Source organism: Balaenoptera musculus, chromosome 8, assembly GCF_009873245.2.
Source record: "Balaenoptera musculus isolate JJ_BM4_2016_0621 chromosome 8, mBalMus1.pri.v3, whole genome shotgun sequence".
NCBI classification, from domain to species: Eukaryota; Metazoa; Chordata; class Mammalia; order Artiodactyla; family Balaenopteridae; genus Balaenoptera; species Balaenoptera musculus.
Genome location: NC_045792.1, coordinates 37,829,014 through 37,854,984, shown reverse-complemented (window position 1 = coordinate 37,854,984; position 25,971 = coordinate 37,829,014). Strand labels below are relative to the sequence as shown.

At 48.3% G+C, this 25,971-nt stretch overlaps 1 protein-coding gene across 6 annotated transcripts in view; it reads left to right on the top strand.

Moving 5' to 3' along the window:
- Window positions 1-25,649, top strand: part of AMOTL1 (angiomotin like 1) — a 167,788-nt gene extending 142,139 nt beyond the window's left edge. For all 6 annotated transcript variants that reach the window (XM_036859739.1, XM_036859740.1, XM_036859741.1 and 3 more), the window contains 7 exons: window positions 954-1,099; window positions 4,498-4,647; window positions 10,135-10,325; window positions 13,892-14,017; window positions 15,110-15,336; window positions 18,434-18,709; window positions 19,797-25,649. In XM_036859739.1, the coding sequence (XP_036715634.1) occupies window positions 954-1,099; window positions 4,498-4,647; window positions 10,135-10,325; window positions 13,892-14,017; window positions 15,110-15,336; window positions 18,434-18,709; window positions 19,797-19,903 (1,223 nt within the window). In that variant the 3' untranslated portion in view covers window positions 19,904-25,649. The remainder of the gene's footprint in view (window positions 1-953; window positions 1,100-4,497; window positions 4,648-10,134; window positions 10,326-13,891; window positions 14,018-15,109; window positions 15,337-18,433; window positions 18,710-19,796) is intronic.
- Window positions 25,650-25,971: the final 322 nt, after the last annotated feature.

The window sequence follows — 25,971 nt, the reverse complement described above, 5'->3', positions numbered from 1 at the left end:
CATTGTTTTTTAGACATAATGCTATTATTGCACATTTAATAGACTACGGTATAGTGTAAACATAACTTTAATATACACTGGGAAACCAAAAAAAAATCACGTGACTTGCTTTACTACGGTGGTCTGGAATGGAACCCGCAACATCTCTGAGGCATGCCTGCATTGCTTTTGTAACAGGAGAAATGTTTTCAGTAAATAATACTTATCTCGTGACAGCGGGGGCCCTGCCTGCTTAAGGAAACTGGTGGATGAGTCTATAGGAGAGCTGTGTGGAAGCCACTGCGAGGCAACCTCTCCTCTCCCTGTGCAGAGCAGCAGTGATCACCGGCAGCTACAGTGTCACTGAGTGAGAGGAAAGCTGTTTCCCCACATCCAGAGCACTTTGTCTTTCCTCTCTTGAGCAGAGCTAAGAGAAGAGGTGAGGCCAGGTCATATGGAAGAGGACCCAGCCAGAGACTGGAGGCCTGGGTTGAAGCTCCCCTCTACTGGTGGCCTCAGAGCGAAAGCTTAACCTTCTGGACCTTGGTTTATGTTTCTATGAATGAGAGCGTTAGTATTATCGTTAGTATTGCCTGCCTTTCCATCACTGGTTTGGAAGGTAGAAGCTGGAGAGCTTGTGAGCCTGAAAGGAAATCATAGGTCCAAGGTTAATTTGAAGCCTTAAAGTAAATGTTGTACAGAAGTGAGCCCCTGAGAACACAGGGTCACTGGTTCTTTTTGTGCCGTTCATCTCTGGAACTGTGACCTGGACTATACCTATAGTTGACAGTGGTTTTTGAGAAAATCCTTGCTTTACACACCACCACTGTGAATAGGGAGCAAAGGCAGTAATTCAACCCTCTACTTTTTGTATGCTTTTTTTACTTTTAATCCTTGCCAGATGTAGACTGGCAATGAGCCCAGAGAGTGAGTGCTTTCTGATAGAGGTCGTTTTGTTCCCATCTCCCTTCTAGACAAAGAATTCTTGAAGGAAAAGGAGAAGTTAGAAATGGAGTTAGCGGCAGTGCGGACCGCGAGTGAGGACCACCGGAGACACATCGAGATCCTGGACCAGGCTCTGAGCAACGCCCAGGCCAGGGTCATCAAGCTGGAAGAGGAGGTGAGCCCGCGGGGTGGGGCGTGGGGTGGGGTGCGGTGCGCAGAGCGCCGAGGGCCTCCGTTTCCGTTTCCTAACCCAGCAACTTTAACCACAGCCAACTCCAAGGGAGTTGAGTCAGGCGAGCGATGTAGGTGACCTCCCAAATAAAAATGAATAAAAACAGAATTTATCCACCCCAGAGCCGGGCAGAGGATGAGAGGCAGACGTGAATAACCATCAGCAAAGAGTTCAGTCTCAGCCATAAACCCAGGCTGCTGCCCACTGGCTGGCAGGTGTCCAAGGCTGAAAATAAATGGAAGGACTGGGAACCACTGGTGCCTGTGGAGAAAAGAGACTCAATTAACAGTTCAAGTGCTGTGTCTCTGGGCTCTCGACTGCGTAAAAAAGGCCAAGTCTTCTGATGGGGTGGGATTGGGGTGGTGTTCAGCAAACCTGTCTCCAATTTTCAGAAGTTGGCTTGGCCGGGTAATGACCCCCCAATCCAGGAAACGTTGATGCCGCTCAAGCGTGATGGGTTTAGCGGTTTCTGATGAAATCCAGCCTTTAGATGAAGTTTCAAGAAGTAGACTTTGCCTTTAAGCCTGACTGGGGAAGTAGAATGACCACTGCTGAGGTGCCGGCTAGGGGATCTGGGCTGTAGACACAGCAGCACAGGGGAGCCTGTTGCATCCGCTGCGTGTGGTGAGGCTGAGCTGAGCAGACCCACCGTGGAGAGTAGAAACTCAAAGTCACAGAGCGGCATGACCGAGATATTCTGCACCAGGACCGAGTTGGTGCTTGGCACGCAGGAAACAGCACTGTTATTAATCCAACTGCTGTTGCTGTTGTTGTCGACAATAAAAAGCTGTTCCTTCAGGAAACATCTCCTGGCGCCAGGGGGCTTGGGTGTCTCAGCAAACTTCAGCTTCAAGGCTAATGCAGCTAAAGGGGAAGATTGTTAAGTCAGTAGGGTCTTGTCCGTTCAACCTGTCCCATTAAACCCCACAAGTCCTATGTACAGTTTTAATACTAGCATGAGGATCCCAGGCAACAGCCCCAGAATCTCTTCCTTGTCACCAGCAAGCAACTCATTAAATAGGAAAACATCTGCCACAGAAAGTGACCTTAACCCCTGAAGGACAGGAGGTCTGCTTTGAGGAAGGGAGGCCAGAACTCATTCTGAGGGCACTTATCAAGGCTCCATCTCCATGTATGGAGCAAAGGAAAGTGATAATTTTGAAATATTTTAATTTTAATATTTCTGTTAAAGCAAAAGTTGTGAACTCCTTGAAGACAGGTTCTTTATAATCAGCATTATGGGTCTTTTCTCGTCATTATATCTATATAGGATCTGTTTGATTGATTGTATGTAACTTCTCCAAAATGTCTCATGTGTCTGGCTTCCAGTGTCCCTCCTTGTTCTTATTAAAGTTTCTTTTGAAGGATCTTAACTCAGTTTAGATGGCTCACACTGAGCGCTTACCATAACTTCCCATGATGGTTAAGGGCTTGGACTCTAGAGGCAGACCACGTGAGTCAGATGGGTGGTGTATCAGCTGTGTGACCTTGAGTGAGTCACCAACCTATTCAGTCCTCAGTTTTCTCACTTGTTAAATGGAGGTAATAAAAGAGTTTACCTTCTGTTGTTATTGGGCAGATTAAACGAGATACTGCATATAAAGCACAAAGCTTGGCATGGTAGTGCCTCCAAAATGTTGGCTGATTAATTACTGTTACCGTTAGTCATCGTCATCATTATATACTCCTTGCTAGACTTAAGGCTGATCCAAGGGTGAATGAGAGAGATTGATGCCTCCAAGAAGCTTGCAGTTGGTTAGTGATAATATTAACCTCATTCATTTAACAAATACTTATTGAGTACCAACTGGATGCCAGGTACTGTTCCAGGCCTTAGGGACATATTGTGCACTCTGCCCCAAGCAGACAAATCTCGTGGCACTTATATTCTAGGAGCTACACACTCAGAGAATGGTATACAGTCTATGACATGGTAAGTGGTGTATGAATGGTACTCACAAAATAGTTTATCAGATGAGGCTTTTCTAGCATAGGAACCTGCAGTTAGTAGGACCTCAAACAATCAAAGGCACAGTGAATGAAAGAGTCAGATGAAAACTAATCCCAAGAGCAGGTATAGAAAAGGCTATACGTTTCTGTCCGTGACCCCCGGCAAAAGGTCAGAAGCACCTCGTTTTTTATCGCAGTGGTTTTGGCTAGGGCACAGGCATTGCTCCTGGCAGGGTTGCCTGCTAAGTCAGAAACCACCCTTTGCAGCGAGCACTTAAATCGCTAGCATGTTCCAACTTGCCAGTGCAATCATGGGTTGAACTCAGGATCTGAATCACCTGCAAGGCATCTGCATGTCCAGGTGCAGAGTGACAGGAAATAGCATCTGGTGTCTTCTCACCCAGGACCAGATCAAGGAAAAGCCTCAGTCTGATTTTTGGCACCAGTCAATCCCCAGAAAGTTAGAAATGTGCCTGGGATTTATGAACATGGGCCAAACTCCTAATTGGAAGAAAACAAAGTCTGAGGGTCAGAATTTGAAGTGGTTGATCAGTGAGTCTAAATCCATACCTGATGTGACATTTACATAAATCAATTTTTACCTTAATTTGCCTCTCCTCAGTGATTGTGTGGTTTGCGTGTTCATTAGGCCTTTCCTGTCTCTCCAGGGCTGTCATCCATAAAGGGCTCTGACTTCTTTAGGAGAAAATTACTCCACAAGTATCTATAATCAGATATTGTCATACTCATTCACACATACACAAATGGGTACACATGCATAAATACATACAGACACAATTTTTCTAATAGTAATTGGTAGTTATAGAAAATTTGAAAAATACAGAAGAGAGTAAAGAAGATGAGAAATTATTATTCTGCCATACAGACAAACACAGTTGATGCTTTTATTTCCTTTCAGTCCTTTTTCATACATAGATAATAGATAGACAGATAGATAGATAGGCAGGCATAGTTGTGATAATGTTGTATATAATTTTTGATTCTGGATTTTTCAGTTAACATTATAGAATAAGCATTTCCTTATAACATTTAAAAAATCTTTATTAACCTCATTTCCAATGCCTGCTGATGCTATAATGGCTAAGCAATAACCGTGGATTGAGCTCAGAGCTGTATAAATGACTGAAAGCAGGTGTCCTGTTAGGGTCTTCAGTTCCTAGCATCCCAGCTGTTTTAGGTGTAACTGGTGGCCTTCGTGTAAATCTTTTCTGTCCCAGCACACCTGAGGGATAGGAGTGGCGAAGGTACGTGCACTTGTAGTTTAAATAGCGTCTCGAGGTACTCTGACACACACACCCCCCATCTCCACCCCAGCTTTGAGGATCACTGTCTAAATTACGTGTTCCTTTTTACTCTCCTCCTCCGCTCAGCTCCGAGAGAAGCAGGCATACGTGGAGAAGGTTGAGAAGCTGCAGCAGGCCCTGACCCAGCTGCAGTCCGCGTGCGAGAAGCGGGAACAGATGGAGCGGAGACTGCGCACCTGGCTGGAGAGGGAGCTGGACGCGCTGAGGACCCAGCAGGTGAGGGGCGGGGCGGGGCGGGGCCCTCGGAGTCTGGCGCATGCGTTCTGTGAACGCCGTGGAGCCGAGCACCTGCTGCCTGCCAGGCTCTGCGCTCTGAGCTGAGGATTCAGGGGTAAACGAGAGCTTGCTGTCCTCCGTGGTCCAGCACAGCGGCCAGTGGAGGAGCCAGCCAGCCCACTCACTGGAGAGACAAACGTCTTGACAGGGAGAAAGCGGTGACCCCTGGGGGCTGGGTATGGGGGAATGCGAGTGCAGACGACTTCACAGCGGAGGACATTTGAGTTGGACTTGGAAGGATGAGTTTGTTGGCCATTCTGGGGGAAGCGTCGGAGGTAGAGGAGGAGTATGCGTGGAGGAGAGAGATGAGAGGCACATGGTGGGTCCAGGACAGCTGGGGGCAGCCAGCTGGGGGAGCATACCAGCTGGAGGCAACGGCCAGTTCGTGGAGGGCTTTTGGTCAGGTTGAGAGACTGGATTTTTTTTTTTTTCCTGTAGGATCAGGGGAGGAGCCCTCTGGCGGTGTCAGAGGAGGGGCTGGAGGAACAGATGTTGAAGTCAGGGAGGCCTGCCTGAAGGCTGTTAGTGTCATCTAGGGTGTAGTGACAGTGGGAGTCCCCGGGGGACCTAGAATGGGGGTGAAATTGGGAGGACCTGATCATCAGTGAGTTTTCAGAGGTAAAGGACAGGAAGGACTCAGGACTATCCCTAGAAAATAATATTGGCCGTAAGCTCCTTGTTCCTCTGCCTCTCCCTGTTTCTCCTGGTAACAGCTGTTCATGTAATTCAGCTACAAATAAACTCAGAGTAAAACACCCCAGCCCAGGGTCCTCGTGGGCCTTGGCAAGAGGAGAAGTCCTATAGCTGGGCCGGGCTCCGTTACAAGCGGGTCAAGGGCTCCTGGTGTGTCATCAGCCAGCGTGGTGGGCAAAGCCCCCTATGCAGCTGGTAAAGAGTGTGCCCTAAGTTTGGAACCAGGGAAATGCGAGACAGGACTCCATGGAATTATCTGGTGGATAGGGCATAGTGGTTATGGTTGAAACACTTGAAAACACTTGAAAGCATATGCTTTGGCCAGCTCAGCCCTTTCTCATGGCAGCGCACACAGTTCCCTCTGGGCGTGTGTACTTGGCTGGAGATGGAGGTGTTAGCGAGATTGCCCGGAAAATCAAGGAGCCCACCCAGGCCCCTACCAACTTGGCTTAGTTGATAGCTCACAGGGAAAAGTGAGTCTGTCTCTGGACTTCTGATCCTTCTAACCTGTGCCGCATTCCCTGGCATTTCAGGGCCACCCTTCAGCCATTTTCTGTTGCTCAGTTATTGAGATCGTAAGTTCTCCAACTGGAGGGCAGGCTCTCTGGTGTCTGGTACTGTGCTGGCACCTGGTGGGTATTTATGAGTCTTTGGCTGACAGAATGGGCACATCTCAGTATTTAGAGCAAAAAAGAATGTTCTTTTCCAGTTAATGTGCCACCCACACCCTACAGTTAAATTACTTATCCCTGGATCTTCTATTTTGAGTGCTATGAAAACACTCTTCATTCACTTCAGCTACTATATGTATTCTAAACTATATCTCTCCCATTGATTGCTTTTGGGATTTGTGCCAGTGGTATTGCTGTTATAGGCAGTACTCTAATGAGCTGCCTTTTTACGTCTCCTTGCAAAAAAATGTAAGAGTTTCCCAAGAGGATATACTTGAAAATGGGATTTCTGCATAACAAATACATATGCTAAACATCACTAGATATTGCCAGATCACTCTGCAAAGTAAATATACCAATTTATCCAAAATGTATAAGAATGTCTTCCTGTACATTATCATCAACGTTTAGTTTTGCAAGATGTCTTTTTCTTTAAAAAAAAAAAATGGGGGATGAAAGAAACCAGACTCAGCTCCATTATCCTTGTTGTGTATCAAGAAGAAATGTGAAGGAAGCATTATTTGAAAAATTTCTCTATTGCCACAGAGGACCATTCCCGTATGCACACTCAGACCCACACACACTCAGGCCCCGTTTTTTTTCCTCAGAGCAGCAAACACAACTTCCCCACTGTTTGTAAAGGATGCTGTCAGTTTTCGGCTGCCTGTGGAGGACAGAAGTTTCAGAATCAGGGCTCTCCTGGGGAATGACGTGGCTTGCATTTTGGACTTGTCTTCGGGAGCTGATAGCAGATCCCCAGCTGTGTACGGCTGACATGAGACCAGAGAGGGGGAGACAATCTTGAAACAGAACTTTGCTGCCCAGCATCTCTTTAAAATAATATTACAATTGTTTTTTTAACAGGAGTGTTAATCTATCTCCTCTGTTATGAAAGGCACTTGGGGATTTCCCTACTTTTCCCTGCTTTTGCCTACTCATTAAAAAGATGAGTATTATTTTTTATTTTTTCCTTTAATACTTCATTTTCTCATTTTACCAATGAGCATACATTATTCTATAACCAGAAAAGACAAAAATGTTGTTACAAAGAAGTCCACCAAAATACCTTAATAGTTCCACGTGGCTGATACTATAGTTTGGTCCAACTCCTGCCTGGAGTCTGTGGACAAGTGTGGCGATCACAGCTCTGCTGGCCCCCAGCAGGGATGACCAGCGTCCACTCTGGAGCGTGGGGTCACCCGAGAAACTCTGCCTCTCTGATCTGCTTCCTCCTATTTACTCTGAGGAGCTCACACATGTGTCCACCCCGGATGTGGGCAACCCAGCTCGCACTCTGCTCCTTCACTCCGGTGTCACCGAGGCATTTATCTGACCCCATGAGAAGGCATACTGAGGTCACACAAAATAAATTAAGCCCCTTGTCATCTCTCCCCTCAACAAAGCAGTGAGACCACACTGCCTGCCTCTTCCCATAGAGAATCATTCTGAAGGGACCGTTGAGAGAACAGCTTAGAGCACTTTTGAATCAACACCCCACACAAGGGCTCTGCCCTAGACCCACGCCAGGACACAGCTGAGGCTCTCTACCTGGCCCTCTCCACACAGAGCCCCCAAGTGAGCTCCAGTAACTCCTGCAAGTTATTCCTTCTGGAACCTTCCAGAAGAGTGGGTAGGCTGGAGGTGAGCAGAGTGGCATAGAATCGTGAACTGAGTCAGAGCATAGGCTCTGGGGTTAGGCTGCCTTCTCCTCCTACTACAAAAGGAATCTTTCTGAGCCTTCACTTCCTTGTCTCTAAAATGGGGCACATAAATTATATTTACCATATACTTGTAACTACAAATAAGAAAATCTGCACAAAGTACTTACACAGTGCCTGACAGCACTTGGTGAAGGAAGAATAACTATCATTGCTGTTCTTCTCATCATTACCTTCAGAGTCATTTGATGGCGTAGGGCATCTTTGGTGCCCAAATTACTCCAACTTTTCCAATCCCATTGAAAAAAAAAGTGATAGGTGTGGCTGGACTGAGAAGGGCGGAGAGGGAAGATAGGTCGGGACACTAGGACCAGCAGGAAAGAGCAGCTCTCAATGAACAGGTTCTGTTATTAGAAGTGAAATAGAAATAATGGTAAAAGAGGAAGGGAAATTAACATTTTTAAGAACTCACAATCTTTCCTTTCTGGAAAAGAGCTGAAAGTAGTTTTCACATCTTACTTCCACAGTAGTCTTAGGAGGTAGAAGAAAGAAGGGGGAAATGTTCTTGAAGGGCAAAACAAGGCCCAGGGCAGCTAAGAGACCAGCCCAAGTTCATGTAGCAAATTAAGGCCTTTCTCCCAGGTGAACACGCTGAGGGCAAAGGTTTTTATCTGTATTGTTCACTGTGGTATCCCCTGCACAGAGTGCATGCTTAGTAAATATTTGGTGACTAGCTGAATGGGCAGCAAAAGCTGGCCTGCCTGACCCTTAATCTGTTTTTCTGGCCAACGTATGTACCCATTAGACTGTGCTATCTCTGAACGCTTGAGTGTCTAAATTCTTGCGTTTATTTAAACAGCTCTTGAGGACCTGAGCAGGTCACCAGCCGAGATGTCAACACAAGGGATTTGGATAGAAACTGACAGACATAGATGGCAGCTAAGTGAGGCTGTGGGATCTTTTTCTTGGAAAGTTTCTAAAAACAGGGTAGTTTCTCCTCTCAGTGGACTGGTTTGTTTGTCCTCCTGCCCTGAGGCCAGGTGCCTGGCTTGATGGGGTCAGTGGCTTCCTATGTAGGCTGATGAGGAAAGGTACATGCTTTCCACTCTATTCTGGCTTAAATGCCGGCCACTGGCGAGCTACCACTGGATCATAGAATAATTTGTATTTATAGCTTTCAAGAATCAAATAGAAGCACATGGTTTACAAAAAGCCTGTAGGCCCGTTTGCTCTCTTCTGTCTGGTGGCATTAGGTTCCAGCAGTGCAGCTCAAATGCCCAGCTGTTGCTCTGGGTAATTTATGTGGTTCAGGGTGAAAGGTACCTCTCACCTTGCAAACAACTCTGTATTTAAAGTTTGTGATCACTGGGAAACAGGAGGGGAATGCATGTCCCAGGACAGAGAAGAGCTGGGATGAAATCGTTCTCCCCTTGAGTAGCTCAGGCCCAACTGGTCTCCTAACCCTGAGTTCCCGAGATGACCCATCTCCAGCACTGGCCAGAAGTCAAACCTCCTCGTCCTCTAAGTCGTCTGTGTAGAGGAAATAGTATCCCTGAGTTAGAAGGGAAAAAATCTGAAAAGTGAATATCCTCAGCTCATGAGCTATTCAGATAACACAGCCGCTTTGTGTTGTGTTATCTGAATAACACTTCTCTCTTATGGACACAGATGGAGAGAAAGGGCTGGAAAATGAGCTTGACTTGCCGTAGAGGTTTTTCTGGTAGCACTGTACTGTGGTTAGCCCTTTAAAGTGTATTAAGTGCTTTCATGTTTATTATCCTATCTGATTGCTGGGCTTCCATCTGGGGCAGGTCTTAATTTCTGTTTCCCAGATGAGAGGCTGGGCAAGCTTGCCCTTAAGTCATCTCACTCCCACGTCTGGTGCCTTCACATTCTATCTCCCAGCCTCAGGGGAAGCAAACAGCTGAATCACTTCCTTGAACTCTGGAGAAAGTGCCCTAGACCAGGAGGCCAAACTTCGTTCTGGCTCTTGGTATAAATTAACTGCAAGACATTGGACAAGCCACTTCCTGTCATGCAAAGCTGGATATAGGCAGACAGACTCGGGTTTGAACCCTGACCCTGCTACTGATCAGCTTAGAGACAAGGAATAGTTCATTCCATCTCTCAGCAGCTTAGTTTTTCCATCTGTATAATTGGGATAATACTCTCTGTTTTATACAGCCCGCGGAGAATTAAATGAGATAGAGGAAGTGGGGATAGAGGTTGATGGTGTCAGAATCCACCCCCATTCGGGTCATCAGTGCTGGAGAGGGAGCAAGGGTGTGACTGTGCTGCAGGATCTGGGTGAACCGTACGTGCTCCACGTGGGTAACTCTGCCCACCCAGGGTCTACTTTATAGCCCCGATTCAGCATCAAGATGTTACTTCTTTCGCATCTCCAGAAACACGGAAACGGCCAGCCAGCCAGCCTGCCGGAATACAATGCCCCGGCCCTCATGGAACTCGTAAGGGAGAAGGAAGAGCGGATCCTGGCGCTGGAGGCTGACATGACCAAGTGGGAGCAGAAGTACGTAGAGGAGAGCGCCATCCGGCACTTCGCCATGAACGCTGCAGCCACTGCAGCGGCCGAGAGGTGAGTCCCATGGAACTGTGCTGCTCGGAAAAGCACAGCTGGAAAAACACAGTGTCCAGAGGGGTTCAGGGATGCATCCCAGGGAGGGAGAGCAGTTAAAAATAATTATAAAGTGGCTGTAATGCTAGTTGGAGACCAAGGTGGTATAATGTTTCTGAGGATGATTTTGGCAATATGTACCTCTCCTTTGGTTCCAAAATTCTAGTTCTCGACATTTATCTTAAGGAAATCATTATATTATATAAGTGCCTGAAGTTATATAAGTTTTTATCCCAGTGTGGTTGTAAACATCAATACATTTAAAATAGCCTAGAGCCCAACAAGAGGGATTCATTCAATAATTTAAACTCCATCCACACAGCGGAGTACTATGTGGTCTTTAAGAATGATGCTGGGAAAGTATACCTTATACTCTTTTAAACAGTGGGTATGTTTCATGGACCAGACAAGAATATGCAATCCTCATAACAGCCTTGAGAGTGGGAACTATTATTATCCTCATTTTGTAGGTGAAGAAATGAGGCTTAGAAAGATGCAGTAGTTTATTCCAGAGCACACTGGTAGTAAGTGTTGAAATTTGTCTGACTTAAAGCCTGATTTCACTTGGTTTGCAGTAGTTTTCTGCTGCTGTCAGTTATTACCTCTGTTGCTTTATTTCCTTTGTTGCAGGCACACAGCCTTATTTTTTCTTTAAAAATTAGCTCGAAATGCTCGATAATTCACAAAATAATCCTGTTAAGCTCTACCTTTGTCTGAATGAGCAGGTAGTTTCCCTTGACTGCTGGACCTCGCCTGACTTGCGTGGCTGTGCGTTCTACCAGCCCTGCTTTTCACCCCTAAGTTATTCAATATATTGAGCATTGAATTGTCCCTCTGCTGCGGACTATAGGTGTGTGACTGCACCAGCCTTTCTGAGTGTCACTTTATTCAGCAATTACCTAGCTTCTGAAATGGAAATTATAATTCTTGACTGGTTATGAGCAGGAAACCAGAGCGTATTCCCCTGGCTGAGGACACTAGAGCCCCAATAACAATGTAAGTGCGTTACCTTGGAAGCATGACCCAGGGCTTTTACGGGTCATTGTTGTCTCAACTGTTTTGATTTATCAGATTAATGCATGCTTGGGGTCCTAGGACGAATGGGACTGGAATGTAAAAGAAGTAGGGGAATGAACTGGTCTGAGGCATGAGACTCCTGGGTGGGCACAGGATGGGGGTGGGGGGATGTCGTGAGTAGAACCAGCCAGAGCCACAGATGGTCAGCGCCACTCACACTGCGCTAGGCCCAGCCTTGGCCGTCATCCTTCGAGCAGGGGAAACACCTCTTGCCCTCAGAGAATAATCCTTTGGGATTTACCCAGCCCTGTTGCTCTCCTCCTCTGCTCTGTTTGAAGTCCTCGATGGATGGATGGATGGGGACCCTTTCCACCATCCCTGCCTTCCCCCATTCTTTGCTTCCACATGTATCTATTGAGCATCTAACAGTTCCATGGGGAACTACCCTCCCCTCTACTGACCACTGCTTCCCACAGTCTTGGGAAAAATCAGTTCAGAGGAGGTCATGTTTTTAGCTCCAATCTTAATGTTCTTTTCAAAGAAGACCTCTATAGTTTAGCATTGCTTTTCTGTTGACAAAAAGGGAGAAAAGGAAACTGAAGAATTTTTGAGAAAAGTCAAAATTCTAAGCTCTTATTGCCTAGATCTAAATGGCTACATAAAAATTGGTAAAAATGACTATTTCCAGCCATTAGTTTTGTGACTTTTCAGCTACTGCTAAATACTTCATGTTTACAGGCAGTGTGATATTTGTATACCAACTGATTTTGCCATCTTGGTGCATTTTGGCACCACTGATCAGAAGATTGAGAGGCTGGGCCTATTTTGTGTGGGTGGAGAAGCTTTTGAAACTTTTTGAGCATTTCAAAGCAATGTAATATTTTGCTGAGAGTTGTGTGTATTTACCTTTGAAGTCATTTTCATCTAGTTGTACCTGCCGTCCTTGACAGTATAAACATGAATTTTTAAATTTGTCTCCAGCTCTACGTAAATTCTCCAAAAATAAATCAGTTGAAAATGTTTCTGGCCACTAATTCCTATATTGATGATTTTTGTGTACCATGCAGTGAATTTATAATTTTGTCAGTATGTTTAAAGCCTTTTGCTGGTTTTCTGTGTTATTTGGCTTTCTGATTGGTTTTCAGTCAGTTTGCACTTAGCCACATTCTCACATGTGCCCTCTTCGTTGGTTTATTTTATCATTCATGTACCTTTGCTGAGGCCTTCTTCATAAAGATACAGGAAACTTGGGAGCGTAGAGTGATGGTTACGGGCATGGACTTTGGAGTCAGAGATATCTGGATTTGAATCCCTTTCCACCTTCACTAACTGGGTGTTCTTGCAAAGTCACCCATTTGTTCATCTGTGAAATGAGGATAGTAATGCCTCCTGCACAAGTTCCTGAGAGAACTAAATGAGATACCACGGGTAGCGTGCTTCACCCAGGCCCAGGCATGAAGGAAACGCTCGTTCATGGATACCTGTTGTTAAAAGAGACAAAAGAAGGGCCCCCTTTTTTGCTTTTTAAGGTGTTCTAGAAAAGGGCTGTAAGATTTTAAATATGAATATGATTGTAACACTGGAATATGAAGTTAAAGGGATGTGAAATATTTGGGTGGATGATTTCTTACTAGTTTAAGATTCACTGATCAGAGACATTATTGGGCCTTTCGGCCTAAGACATACTTGGATCACTTAGATGGCACAATTATCTTATTTTTACCAGTCGTCATTAATTAGGAGTAATTCAATTGACAAAACCAGTGGCAGGAGGAACAGTTACCTTGGACCAGTGGTTTTCGGTCAGGCATCTGTTCCCGGCTACACTGCTATGCAGTCTCCCTCTGTCTGTCCCTCCCCTCACTCTACCCCCTCGACTGGACTTTCCAAGGACAGGGTGTGTGTCTTCTTCATCTTTGTGCCCTGCTGCCCAGCACGGTTGTCACTCCGAACGGAGCTGAATCCTAGGCAGGGGCTCATAAAAGCGGTGAGCTCGAATGCAAACGTGAAGGGGACTTCAGCCGGAACCTCTCTGTCCAGGAGGGCCAGTCTCCGTTTCAAGGATTTACTGAGTCCCCATTTACTGTAAAATACTTGAAATAGCTGCTATATGGGTGAGAAATAGAAATAAAACTTCAACTCTGATTGAGAAAGGAGAAGTGAGTATGAACGATTACAAGCATAGAAATACTAACCATTATGGTAATATCAATATCCACCTGTCAGGAGGTTAAACCTGTAGATGTGCAGTAGTGTCCGTATTCAGAGCACGCCACATAGCTTAGAATTCAATGTCATTAGTAGAAGGGGCAGGGAATTTGGATTTGGGGGTTTTATTTTGTTTTCCTTAGATACTGTCTTAGTTCCAGCAATTTAGGGAGAGAATTGGCCAGGATTTAGGAGAGGGCAAGGGGTGAAGGAGTCTGTGGAGAGAGATTTTTAGTGTGGCACCCTTGGACCCCTCCCCGCGAGGACTGACATCATTCTCTGTGCGCATCCTGTGTTGCCAGGGACACCACGATCATCAACCACTCGAGGAACGGCAGCTATGGCGAGAGCTCACTGGAGGCCCACATCTGGCAGGAGGAGGAGGAGGTGGTGCAGGCCACCAGGAGATGTCAGGACATGGAGTACACGTAAGGGAAAGCTGTGCGCGGCCACCAGGCTCCACTCTGGGCACTTACCTCAAGACCCCAGTGGGGCCGCCAGCCTGACGTTTGCACTCACACGTCAGCCCTTTCCTGTTCTGAACAGCTTCAAGCTTAGGTTCTCCCTCACACCCTGCCCCAGAGAGAAGGGAAAGGGTCCACTCAACAATGGGCCTGGAGCCTGAAGTCTCTGGGGGCTAATAATTTCACGTCAGATGCAGGTTTTAAGATGGGGGCTAATAACAAGAATTTAGATGCCCATGTGTTTTGTGGGTGTCTGTCTCTACAACATCCTAGACATTACCAGCTGGACAGGGGAAACATCATATTCCAAAGCCTCAGAGATTTTGAGCCAGGATTTATATATTCCAGCCAGAAATAAAGAACTTATATAGCTAATGCATTCTTCTCATGGACTAAACAAGACGTCCAGCGGGCTTGGTGACATAATGGAGCTAGCCTGCCGCCCACCCCCAGCCCTCCCCGCCCAGCCCTGGGAAGCTGAGCTTCTCATTTTGCAGATGTGAAAGTAGGACTGAGTGGCTGAGTCGTTGGTAAGCTCAGCAAGTTACTATTTGGGTTGTGAAAAGAACTCACGTGTTTTCTGATTCTCATCTTTGACCTTCAGGGAGGAAAACATCATCTTCTCACAGAAAACCTGTCCGTCTATTTTTTTTTTCCTCAGAAAATAGGGAAATTGACTCTCCTGAGCAGCCCACCCTGTGTGAGCCTCGAGTTTGTGTGCTTTCCTACTGCTTCTGCACGCCTCCCACTGCCAGGGTCCCAGACACACTTCAGTCCAGGAGGTCCCTGCTGGGTGGCCATGGTCACTCAAACTGTGTGTCCTTGGGGTCCCAGGACATCCCAGAGTCTCCTGAGGGGCCAGAGAAGGTGCACCCTTTTCAGCTACTACAAAAGATCCGTCTTCTACAATTTGGAGATTGTAACTGAAGACTTAACACTGCGCTTAACTCTCTGTCCTTGAATTATAATTAAAGTCCCTGGGCATCCTGAGAGAAATGTTCATGTTATTCTAGCCAAATGGCTTTTGATCATGACTGTTTTGTTTTGTTACCACAGTATTAAAAATCTCCATGCCAAAATCATAGAGAAGGATGCCATGATTAAGGTCCTCCAGCAGCGATCCCGTAAAGACGCCGGGAAGACGGACTCCTCCAGCCTGCGGCCCGCTCGTTCCGTCCCGTCCATCGCTGCAGCCACTGGGACTCACTCCCGCCAGACCTCACTCACCAGCAGCCAGTTAGCCGAGGAGAGGAAGGAGGAGAAGACCTGGAAGGGGAGCATAGGTGAGCCCCGCCCCTCCTCAGGCGAGCCCCGCCCCCTCAGGCAAGTCCCGCCCCTCCTGTGGTGCCGCTCTGAAGAGGAGCCACACAAACATTGAGAGGCACCTCATCTGGCCAAAGGAGTTCAGACACCCTTGTGAAAGCAGAAATATTGAGTATTCCCGAGTCTCAGTTTACTCGTATGTAAAGCGGGGAAGGATAATCAATCACACTTTGGTGGTGGAAGCAAAGACCACCCCACCAGAGTCGCTGTTAACCACGGGTTGATTCACATCACAATTATCATCATTATTGTTGAAAGTTGAGGTGACCCTTAATGTAAAATGTTCTAATGGGAAAAACCCAGAGACCTCAGGCCTCTGAATTCGGCTCTGCCCCCGACCAGTGGTAAGACTGCTCCACCTCTGCTTCTGTGTCTCGCAGAGCAGGGCGGTGTCTGGAGGTGTCTGCCCTGCTGTACCCCATGGGGTCATGGCAAGGGCAAAATGAGATCATGGAGAGAAAGCACTTGGGAAGCGGTGCTCTCGAGTGCAAAGTTCTGGTGGCGGTGGTTTTGTTGGATTGTTGTTACACAGGCAGAATGTTGAGGAGAGTTCTGCAAACGTGGTTTCAGCCATGAACACGTTTCCTGGGACGACGGGGGCTGGCTGGGTCTGGAGAGAAGCGGCAGAGCCGCCCGGCTCGCAGGCAGAGCTCCCTGACACGCATCCTCCGCTCTTGTCCCCGGCACTCCGCAACCCCAGGGGCCTGGCCCTTCTTTGATGCATTTCCCCGGCTCAGAGTGTGTTTTGTTTATCTAAGGAGCCAAGAGGCTGTTTTTCTCAGCACAGAACCGCAGAGGAGCCTGGCTGCTTCGTGCCAAAGGGGATAAGAGCTTCCAGAACGAACGTGACAGGCTTGGGGTGATCAAAGGCACCCAGCCACAATCTCTGTTTGAAGTTCCCCCAAGGGTTACTTCTGCAGCCCCTGCCCTCCAAGGAAATGCACTTCAAAGAGGACGTGTGTGGACAGCAGCTGGGATCTTCAAAGACCCTCCCAAGGACACTTAGCTCCCCAGCCCAGTTAGAGAGCCTTGGAAGTGGTGCTCAGGCAGGCCTGGTAGGGGAGTCTGAATGTGCTCAGCTCCCATAGAAACCTCCCTGGCAGAGGCCAGTCTGTGACATCCAGCCAGGCAGGCATTTCGCTGGGGTCTGTGCCTGTACCCTTAGCATCTGATGTGTCTCAACCAGGCCTGGGAGCCAGAGGACCCGGCTGCGGGAAGAGTTGCCGTGTTCTCTGCACTGGTGTTCCTCCTTGTTATTGTGATTGCGGTCCACGTGTCACAGAAACAGAGCGGGGGGCTTCCCTGGTGGCGCAGTGGTTGAGAATCTGCCTGCCAATGCAGGGGACACGGGTTCGAGCCCTGGTCTGGGAAGATCCCACGTGCCGCGGAGCAACTAAGCCCGTGCGCCACAACTACTGAGCCTGCACGTCTGGAGCCCGTGCTCCGCAACAAGAGAGGCCGCGATAGTGAGAGGCCCGCGCACCGCGATGAAGAGCGGCCCCCGCTTGCCGCAACTAGAGAAAGCCCTTGCACAGAAACGAAGACCCAACACAGCCATAAATAAATAAATAAATTAATAAAAACAAAAACAAAAAACAAAACAGGGCGGGGCCCTCTGAGGTTCCAGGCAGAGGCACACAGTCAATTCGCGAAGGTACAGTGCACAGTCCCCAAAGTGTTTCCACAGTCTCTTGCCCGAGGGGCTCTGGAAGGAGGTAGAGGTGATGACATATACCTTCCTGATGGCTCAGGGGCTCCCAGGTGAGAAGACAGGCCAGTGACTTGGTTCCACAAAACATCTTTGCCAGACGGTGGCTTTTCACCAGACAGGGCGATGAGGTGGAAAGAACACAGAGTGGACTTAAAGGCAGGCACAGCTGGCTTCCAATCCCATTTCTGCTCTTGACACTTCTAACTGTGAGATACTTATTTCTCAAAGCTTCCATTTCCTTTTCTGTAAGACAAAGGATCACAACAGGCCCTACCTCATATGAAATGAGATGTTGTGTGTGAAGCACCTAGCCAAAGCCCCTCGCTACTCAAGGTGTGGTCCTTGGACCATGGTACCACCCTCTCCTGGGAGCTTGTTAGAGAAGCAGACTCTCAGGCCCCACCCGCTGACTTGAATCTTCATCTTAACCATATACCCAAGTAACTGATATGCACATTACATTTTGAGAAGCATTGCTGTAGACAGACTGGATTGAGTTGCATTCTGTTACGAATGGGCACCTTGAAATAGCCCTGGCAAAGAGAGTTATGAATTGCTAGCTCATTAAATAAGTGAACAGACACTCGATTGTGCTTACCGCGTTTTCTACAGGCTAGTGTTCTGGAGTGCTGGCACTTTTCTGAACGTGTGCCGTATTTCACCATCATAACAGTGGCTGTCCTGTCCAGCTTTGTAGGAAGACATTGAGGAAAAGGGACGCCACAACACATCATGCCTCCCTCTTCCCCAGCCAGCCCGCCCTCTTCCTGCCCGAGCCTCTCTGCTCTTGGGGCGGGCAGGGAGGGAGAAGAGGGCTGAGTGGTCCTTCCCAGGAGCCCAGCTGGCTTCCTACTCCTTGGAGGACATGACTCTCCATTGCAAGGATCTCTTTGGGGAATATTGTACACAGCTCTGTGTTGCCCTGACCAGGAAGCGTGTTTGTTTTGACCCGGGGCCTGTAGGAGACCATCCGTTACCAAGAGTGGAGGGGTGTCGGGGGCTATTAGGCAGAGCTACAGGCTGATGGGACCGTGTCTAGGAGCAGGGAAGCCTTCAGGTTTTCTGAAGCACACAGCCACTGCTCAGGACTAGCCCTCCTGGGCCATATTAGGTAAAGCAAGCATCGCCTCTAGAACACTTTGCAGGAATGCCCTCACCCCTCGACACTCTGCCTGTAAGGCGCCTCTTCTCCATTCTTCCATAGCACCCTAAGAATTATAGTATCCTGTCATTTGTCATGTTATATTAGAACCAATTTACCTGACAACTCCTCCCCCGCCCCAGATTAGGTTTTTTGGTTTTGTTTTTAAATAATGGCATTGAAAAAGCTGTTCTTCCGCCCTCAGGGTTGCTGCTGGGGAAGGAGCCGCACGAACACGCATCCACCCCCATGCTGCCCACCCCGGCTGCCACAGCGCTATCTCCTGCGGCCCTTGCCACCTCGGCCAGCAGCGCCCACGCGAAGACAGGCAGCAAGGACAGCAGCACACAGACGGACAAGAGCGCCGAGCTCTTCTGGCCCAGTGTGGCCTCCCTGCCCACGCGCGGCCGGCTGAGCGGAACCCCTTCCAACAGCCCGGTCCTGAAGCACCCAGCGGCCAAGGGCACGGCAGAGAAGCTGGGTATGAGGTCCCCGCCTCCTCTCACGCTCCGGGGGATCCTCAGCGCTCCCTGGCCTGAGAGGGGGAGGCTTTTGTTGAGCTGGGGAGGGAGCAGGGCTGCCAATCAACTCTCACTTTACCAGGTTATCTTATGATTATGGTTACTCTAATGCACTTAGGCTCTTTATTATTCTGGAATTAAAATGTGTGTAGAGACTCCTAACTTATTACCATTTAAAGGAGTCCACAAGTTGCATCTGTCCTTTTAGTGTATGCTTTGTGACTAGCCCTTCCCCAGAAGGTGTGCAAACAGACCCTCCAGGGGATGTTAGGGAATTAGTTCCCCCCCCTCCGCAATATGTTTGGGAGCTGGTACCAGGCACCAGGTCCATCAAGAGCATCAGGTACAAAGACATTGCCTTCAAGGTGTTTACTCGTCAAGGATTCGGGGTCGAGAGCACCTCCTGATTGAGGGAGAAGGTAGATTTAAAGTAGGCGAACTGGCCCAGTACTCAGGCCAGTTCTAAGGAGCTGCTGTCAAATATTTAAGAGAAGACAGCTTAGGAGGAGCTTGGCGATGAGTCCAGAAGTATCCATGAAAAGAATAGACTTGGCTTTGGACTGTTCATAGTCATGGGGTGAGGAGGAGGTGGGAGCTACTGGACATAAATGAATTGTTTCCTCCAAAGGGGTTCCCTGTGTTCATCCTCCAAAATAGACAAGTAAACACAATGTTATTTTCGGAGATTTAATTCTTGGGATGCCCTTTTGCAAGGAAGGCAGGGAACATGTGAGAAGGTCCTGGCTTGTGGCGTGCACTTGATAGTTTAGAGGAGAGGAGGAGAGCAGGGGTGAGGGCTCCGCACAAAGTCCCGATGCCACTTTCACCCACTCAGACCTCTCCCATCACGTCCTGGTTCTGTTCTTTGTGTCCGAATCCCAGGGCCAGTCATTTAGCTTTGGTCCACCATGGGCTGGGCTCCTATGGCCTTACCTGCGTGCACCGATGGTGAGGGGTGGTACTTAAATGGTTCCGTTTTAGAGAGGGCTGGGAAGTCTGTGCTTCTCCTGGGGAACAGGCTACTAACGTGTCCCTTCTGTTTGGCAGAGAATTCTCCTGGCCACGGGAAGTCACCAGACCACAAAGGTCGCGTCAGCAGCTTGCTCCACAAGCCCGAGTTCCCTGACGGGGAGATGATGGAAGTTCTCATCTAACACCGGCATCCCTGTTGAATTTTGCAACAGAACATTGACAAGCAAGGAACGTGGCAAAGAGAAAGAAAGATCAAGAAGGTTGTGGACGGGAAATCAGGAATGATTTGAACTGATCAGGATTTCAGATTAATGAGAACACTTTTTATAAATGTTAAAAACCAAACAAAACAAAAACAGGAGACCTACATGACCGAAAATGAAGAGGATGTCGTGGATTTTTACTGCATATGGTGGAAGAGAGAAGATGCATGTGGGTTTGGAAACAAAGCAGAAATAGGAAATGGAGTTTTTCCGTTGTACAGAAAATGTATCTCTTGGGGAGGGTCTGTGTACACCCATTCTCTGGTTATAAACAGATAAACCTGAGCATGGATCTTCCTTGAAATACGCCCATTCTCCTTGCCTCTTAGCTTGTTTTGTTTGAGAAGAACCTCCTAGAAATCTCGGAGAGTCCGTCTTGATATAATGTAATATCACCTGTGCCCTCCACGGGGTGTCCTGTGAATGTGTGTGGGTGTGGCAGGGAGGAGAAATGTCCAGGGTGATGGGGAATTTAAAAGGCCATCTTCACCTCATTACCTGCTTGGTTTGGACTTCTTAGCTTTTCTGGGTTGAGCAGTATTTTCTAAACAGGATGGGAGCTCTCTGGTCTTGGTGTTCATCCTTCCTCACTTCTCTGAGTTCATCTCTGTCTCTGCTTCATACTCTTTAATTTTACCCTTTTTTCCTTCTTTTTTTTTTTCCTTTTGCAACAAGCCATGACAGAATTCCTTTGTTCTGGGGTTTATCAGAGCAGTAACTGAACGGTCATCATTCATCGTGACCAGTGGGACAAAGCCGTATGGCGGGTCCCCTGGCCGCGTCCTCCACCTTTGAGGAGTTGGGCTTCAGTGGTTGATCTCATTCTGACCATGAACTAGGTAAGCTCCGACTAGGCGGAAGGTCCATGAGCACTGTGACGTCTTGCATTAAGCTCACGGCCCCGACTTTTTTCTCTCTCACATCAGCTCTTGCGTGGAGTTTGGTTATCTCCACCTCATTGCTCTGTTGAGGTAGGACTTTCAGGACTGCACTCCGGGCAACGAGTGACACTTGACTTGGTGGCATCCAGAATCTCCCCAGGCACCTTGTCCCGCTTTCTACTGTTTGTGGCCACCGCTCTGCCCGCCCCTCGCATCCCTCTGGGCATTGTTGGTGAGCACGCAGACTCTGTGACTGTCAGCACGGGTGTGTCAGCACATCAGTTCTGCCCTGCCAGGAACTTGCTTTGTAACCTAACAGGCCAGTGTCTATACAATGTGGTCAGGTTTTTCAAGATTTCAGTTGGGAGCAACTTGTCCAAAGTAAGACGGAAACACCAGGTCAAAGAGCCAGGAGTGAGTGAGGTCGTGGGCCTCATCCCTGTGCTGTAAGGTTTCCCATCTGACTCCTCAGATATCCGCTTTCTTTACAAATCTAGAAGGTGCTGGATCAGAAGAGAGAAGCTAGTCAGGCCGTCAGATGCTCATGCAGGATCCTGATCGTTTTCTCCCTGCAGGGTAGCTGGATCTGTGTTTTCCCAGGTCCCTTTCCTCATGCTTACTTAAGGGAAGAAAAAAAAAAAAAAAGCCCCAGGTCTGAGGCTTTTTCAAGTCCCACCCAAATGAAACCCTGAAGACAGTATCACTTAGGAAATTTTCCTTGGGTAGCTCATTTTAGAGTTGGTCTTTGCAGTGTAACCTGGGTGAAGCTTCCCCAAATTGAGGTGGTGGAAGGATGACAGAGGTGTGAGCTGGAGAGGGAGAGGTGGGGAAGGAAACCAATGGCTTTGCCCAGGGGGCCTCTGAGCTGCCTAGTGGTCAGGAGAGTAAGCAGAACGGATGCTGCTCAAGCCCCGCTCTGCGGTAGGCGCTGTGCATCACGCCGGTTGCCTCCTGCAGTCCCACGTTAAGCATCGCTGAGGATTGTGCAGCCTGGGGAACCAGAGAAGCCCTGGGTGTGAGGAGGGAGCAGCGAGGCCCCATGGCGGGTGTGGGGGCCAGGTGAGTATGGACACGTCGGGGCAGGGATGGGGCAGACGGATCCCCATCCCAGGCTCAGCTCCCCGTCACTTTTTATAGGTCATGAGACTCAGTTGATGGCAACTAACTCTCTGAAGGACATTTTGACCCCTGATTAACGCGGGGGATGGAAAGAAAACATCTAGAAATAAGAGGGCACATCACCTCTGCCAGCCCCCATCATCCGTGTCTGGGCTACCCCAAACATGGGCTGTGTCGCCTAGAAACGGGTGAGAGTGACAGCCGCAGCCCAGTTTCCCGCAAAGCCTCATCTTTATGCCCCAGCACATCTTGTCGGCAGCTCAGGCACAAGGCTCATCTGCTTTCCTTGGTCCCCCGCGTTGCCAGGCGTGTTAATTGTCAGAACGCAAACACAGATGTCACCATTTTTCAGTTGTGCTGCAGTCTCTTAATCTTTTTTTCTTCTAACCTGCTAAGACTCCTCCATAAGAAGAGGGACCTATGATTTTGAAACGTCTTCTTTTATGGGCCCTGACACTTTTCGTCTTCATAGCTCGAAGCCTTGCTTGCATTTAGGAGAAATGCAGATACTGAACTCCCACTGTGTGTTCTGGCAGTTGACAATACATGATCTCATTGGATTTTCAGAAAATAATCCTAGCTCCATTTTTTTAGTGCCAACTGTATGCAGGCACTGGGGTAAGTCCTTTTTAATGAGTCCTCAGACCACGTGGGAGCAGGGGCAAGTTTATCCTCCTTATTTCACGGAGGAGGAAACTGGGGCTCAGGAGGTCAAGTCCCTTCCCCAGGAGAGGCTGGGATCTGAACCGAGGCTTTGGGAGAGGAGCTGTGCCTTCGACACAGGCTGGACTGCCTCTGACTTGGGGATGATAAGTGCCACAGCTTGACCCGCTCTGTCCCCTGTATGTGATGTGTGCACTCGTAGACACACACACACACACACACACAGAAACACACACACACAGCTTCCTGCCCCCTTACCACCCCGGGAGCTAAGAAATAGGACTAGAGCCCAGAACTGCTAGAACTGCCCATAAACACAGGTATAAGTAGGAGTCTCTGTGTTCCGTTGTAAGCAGGACCACAAAGTCTGGTTAAAAAGCACTTACTTGCGAGTGGTCCAGAGGCCAGGCCTTCTCCAGAACTTTTCATTGGTGTCTGATTCTGAACTCGCAGGCTCTGTCTCAGGGTGAAGGGTAAAGGCCTCGGCCTTGTGTGATGACGTGCTGGAGTAACTCCGCTTCTTCCTTCAGTGTGTCGCCTGGCGGTTTCTGCATGCTGCCCGGGGTTCTGTATGCAACAGGAGATGTTGCCGCTTTCCGGCAGTAATTTCAGAGCATGTGCAGAACCTTTCCTTATAGCTTTTTCTTCGTAGCTTTTCTTCTGCTTCCCGGAGTTGGGAAGCCAGGCACAGTGTCATGCTCAGTCTGCTTGGAGCAGGCATGCAGGACAGGGCTGCCACGTCCCTCCCAGGGCTTGGGGTGGAGGGCAGAGAGTGGGGACATGTCTCTCTTCTTCAGTTTTGCAGAACTTGCTCTTTGGAACCTATGTGTGCATTTGACTATGCAGGACTTGGGCTGGATCGAGACAGTTGCTCCCAATGGGTTGTGAACTTGGAAGAGAGAGTTCATTGGTTCTGTTGCTCAGCGGGGAGGCCGTTGCAATGCCCCCTGCAGAGAAGCCAGCCATCACTGCTGTTCGTTCTCTCCCGGGTTTGCCCGCAGCCTCCTGTGTCCTTATGATGCTGAGTGCTGACGATCGCAGGTGGCTCCTGCGTCCTCGTCCGTAGCTGATGGCAAGAGAAATTCTCCCTACAGCAGCCTGAGTCCCAGAGACTGATGTGAACACGGACGTCAGGTGGGGCAGGGCCCCGGGGGCTGTGGAGACTAGGTGGAGGAGTTGCAAGGTTTTGAGGCAGGGAGCTCACGCTTGGGCTGCTGGGAGCTGAGCAAAGAGGTATGTTTTCCAGAACAAAGTCCTGCTGCGTGTCTGCACTGGTGCCGGTGGGGCATGCTTCTCTCTGCCCCCAGTGATCTCACACTCCTCCTAAGCCTAGGAGGACCGTGGTACAAGGGAGCCGGGCGAGTGTTCTTAAACGGAGAATGTCCAGCCCACAGTTGCCTGCTTCTCCTCCCCAAGTCTGACACAGCCATGGTATACGCTTTATAAATGTTGGTTTTCTCTTCTTTTTTCTTGCTGATTAATCAGTGGGTTTAAAATGTCTTCATTCAACATGAGGATTGTTTAATGGGTTTGCCTCTGGTGTGTGGCTCCATGGGAGATGGGCAGAGTAATTAAGAAGTTACCAGAAGCTGATCAGCTGGGAGCATGGAAAAGTCAGCATTTCAGTAAATGGATTTCTTCTGGAACTATCAATAATGAGCAGTTTTTTTCTGTCCCTTTTAAGTAGTATCCCCTTTTCTTATTGGTAATTTAATGGTATAAAGACCATTGGTATATGTCAGTGCATACATATGAGGTGTGCCTATAAGGTTGTATGTCGAGTTTCTTTTCTTAATATCCAGAAGATCCAAGTGTTTCATCTCACCCCACGTTGCTTAAGAGGTGACCCTTTGCGAGACTCTGTGCTGAGTAGAAACATTTTGCAGACGCCTCCGTTAGAATGGATTTGGGGGCCTGGCATGTTCCTCTGGTTATCCTTAGAGATGAGAAATCATCATCCTTTGAAGGCAGGTTTAAGTTTGGAAATAATCCCAAGTCATTCACTCAGTTGGATAAATAAAGATGGGTGATTAAGGTAAGTCACATCCTTTTAGCTTTTTTTTAAAAAGAAGTCCTTAAGATGTTCCTGAGGGATGAGTCTTTGGACCCTCAGAGGCTTTCAGAGTGACCACTTCAACGGAGGACAGTAATCGTTAGTACGTGTACCCTCCAGAGGTTTCGTTTTTAAAAACCTGCTCTCTTGCCACGCCTTGTCTGTGTTCACGTCTCTGCGTACACGCGGGTGTAAGTGCACATTCATGAGTAGCCGCCTCCAGTAGGAATTCTGTAAAACCCTGTTAGACTTAAGTGCATGTTATTGTCATGTTAGGCCAAGACTGAGGTGTTTCTTTGTCATGAAACTTCGCTTCCTCACAGAATTAAAATATTGTTTTTTCAATATAATGAAGTACATATACAGTATTTTCTTGTATCAGCTCCCGAAGTTTTGGTGCCCAGTGGTGTGTTTACATGTGGTTTGCCTAAGATTCCGTTCACATAGAGACACCTGTAAGTATTTATTACAAACCGGAATGTAAGCAAATTGATCCATAGTGATTTTCTTTGAATTAAGGTGTTTTCCCCTTTTGCGGAGGGGGAGGGAGGTTCCTTCTCCGCGTGAGGCGCAGGCAGAATCTGGGACATTCTGTGAGGCTGGGCAGGCCGTGCACCCACCTCAGCCAAAGCTCCAACGGCCCCGGCTGCCGCCACACTTCCCGCCAGCTGTGTGTGCCATCGCCCTGCTTGGTGGCGTGTGCTGTGTTCCCTCCAGCAGACTCTGATGTAAGATTCTGGCATCTTCGTATTGCTAGTCTGTATTGAAGCAGAGGTGGAGGCTACAGAGCTGCACGGCCAGCTGGGTCTGTGTCCAGAGTGGGGAAATCCAAGAAGACGGCGTGTCCCTCACAGCAAATGTTGATACTGTTGGTCAGCCAAAGATTTTCCTATTCTTTGCTGCTTAAACTTGTGCCTTAATATTGTATATAATAAATGGATAAAACGGCTGTCTCCCTCACGCTTGCTCTTTTCTGACCCAAGGAACTTATATACCAGGTGCTCAATAAATGTTGGTTGAATTTCATCTCATTTCACTGCTGGAGGCAGAGCCTCACTTGCTGTTTTGCTTGCAGAGGCAACAGGCATCCCGCGTGCTGCCCTCTGTCCCCCCAGCCCCTGTGGGCCTCATGCTGTTGATCCCGACGAGGAAATGAGTCATCCAAACCCCTGGAACTTGCCGTCCACCCCGCCACCCACCCCTCCAGACAAATACAGAAGGAGGAAACGCGGGGACGTGGGCCCGGGAGACGGTGGCCACTTTGATCACAT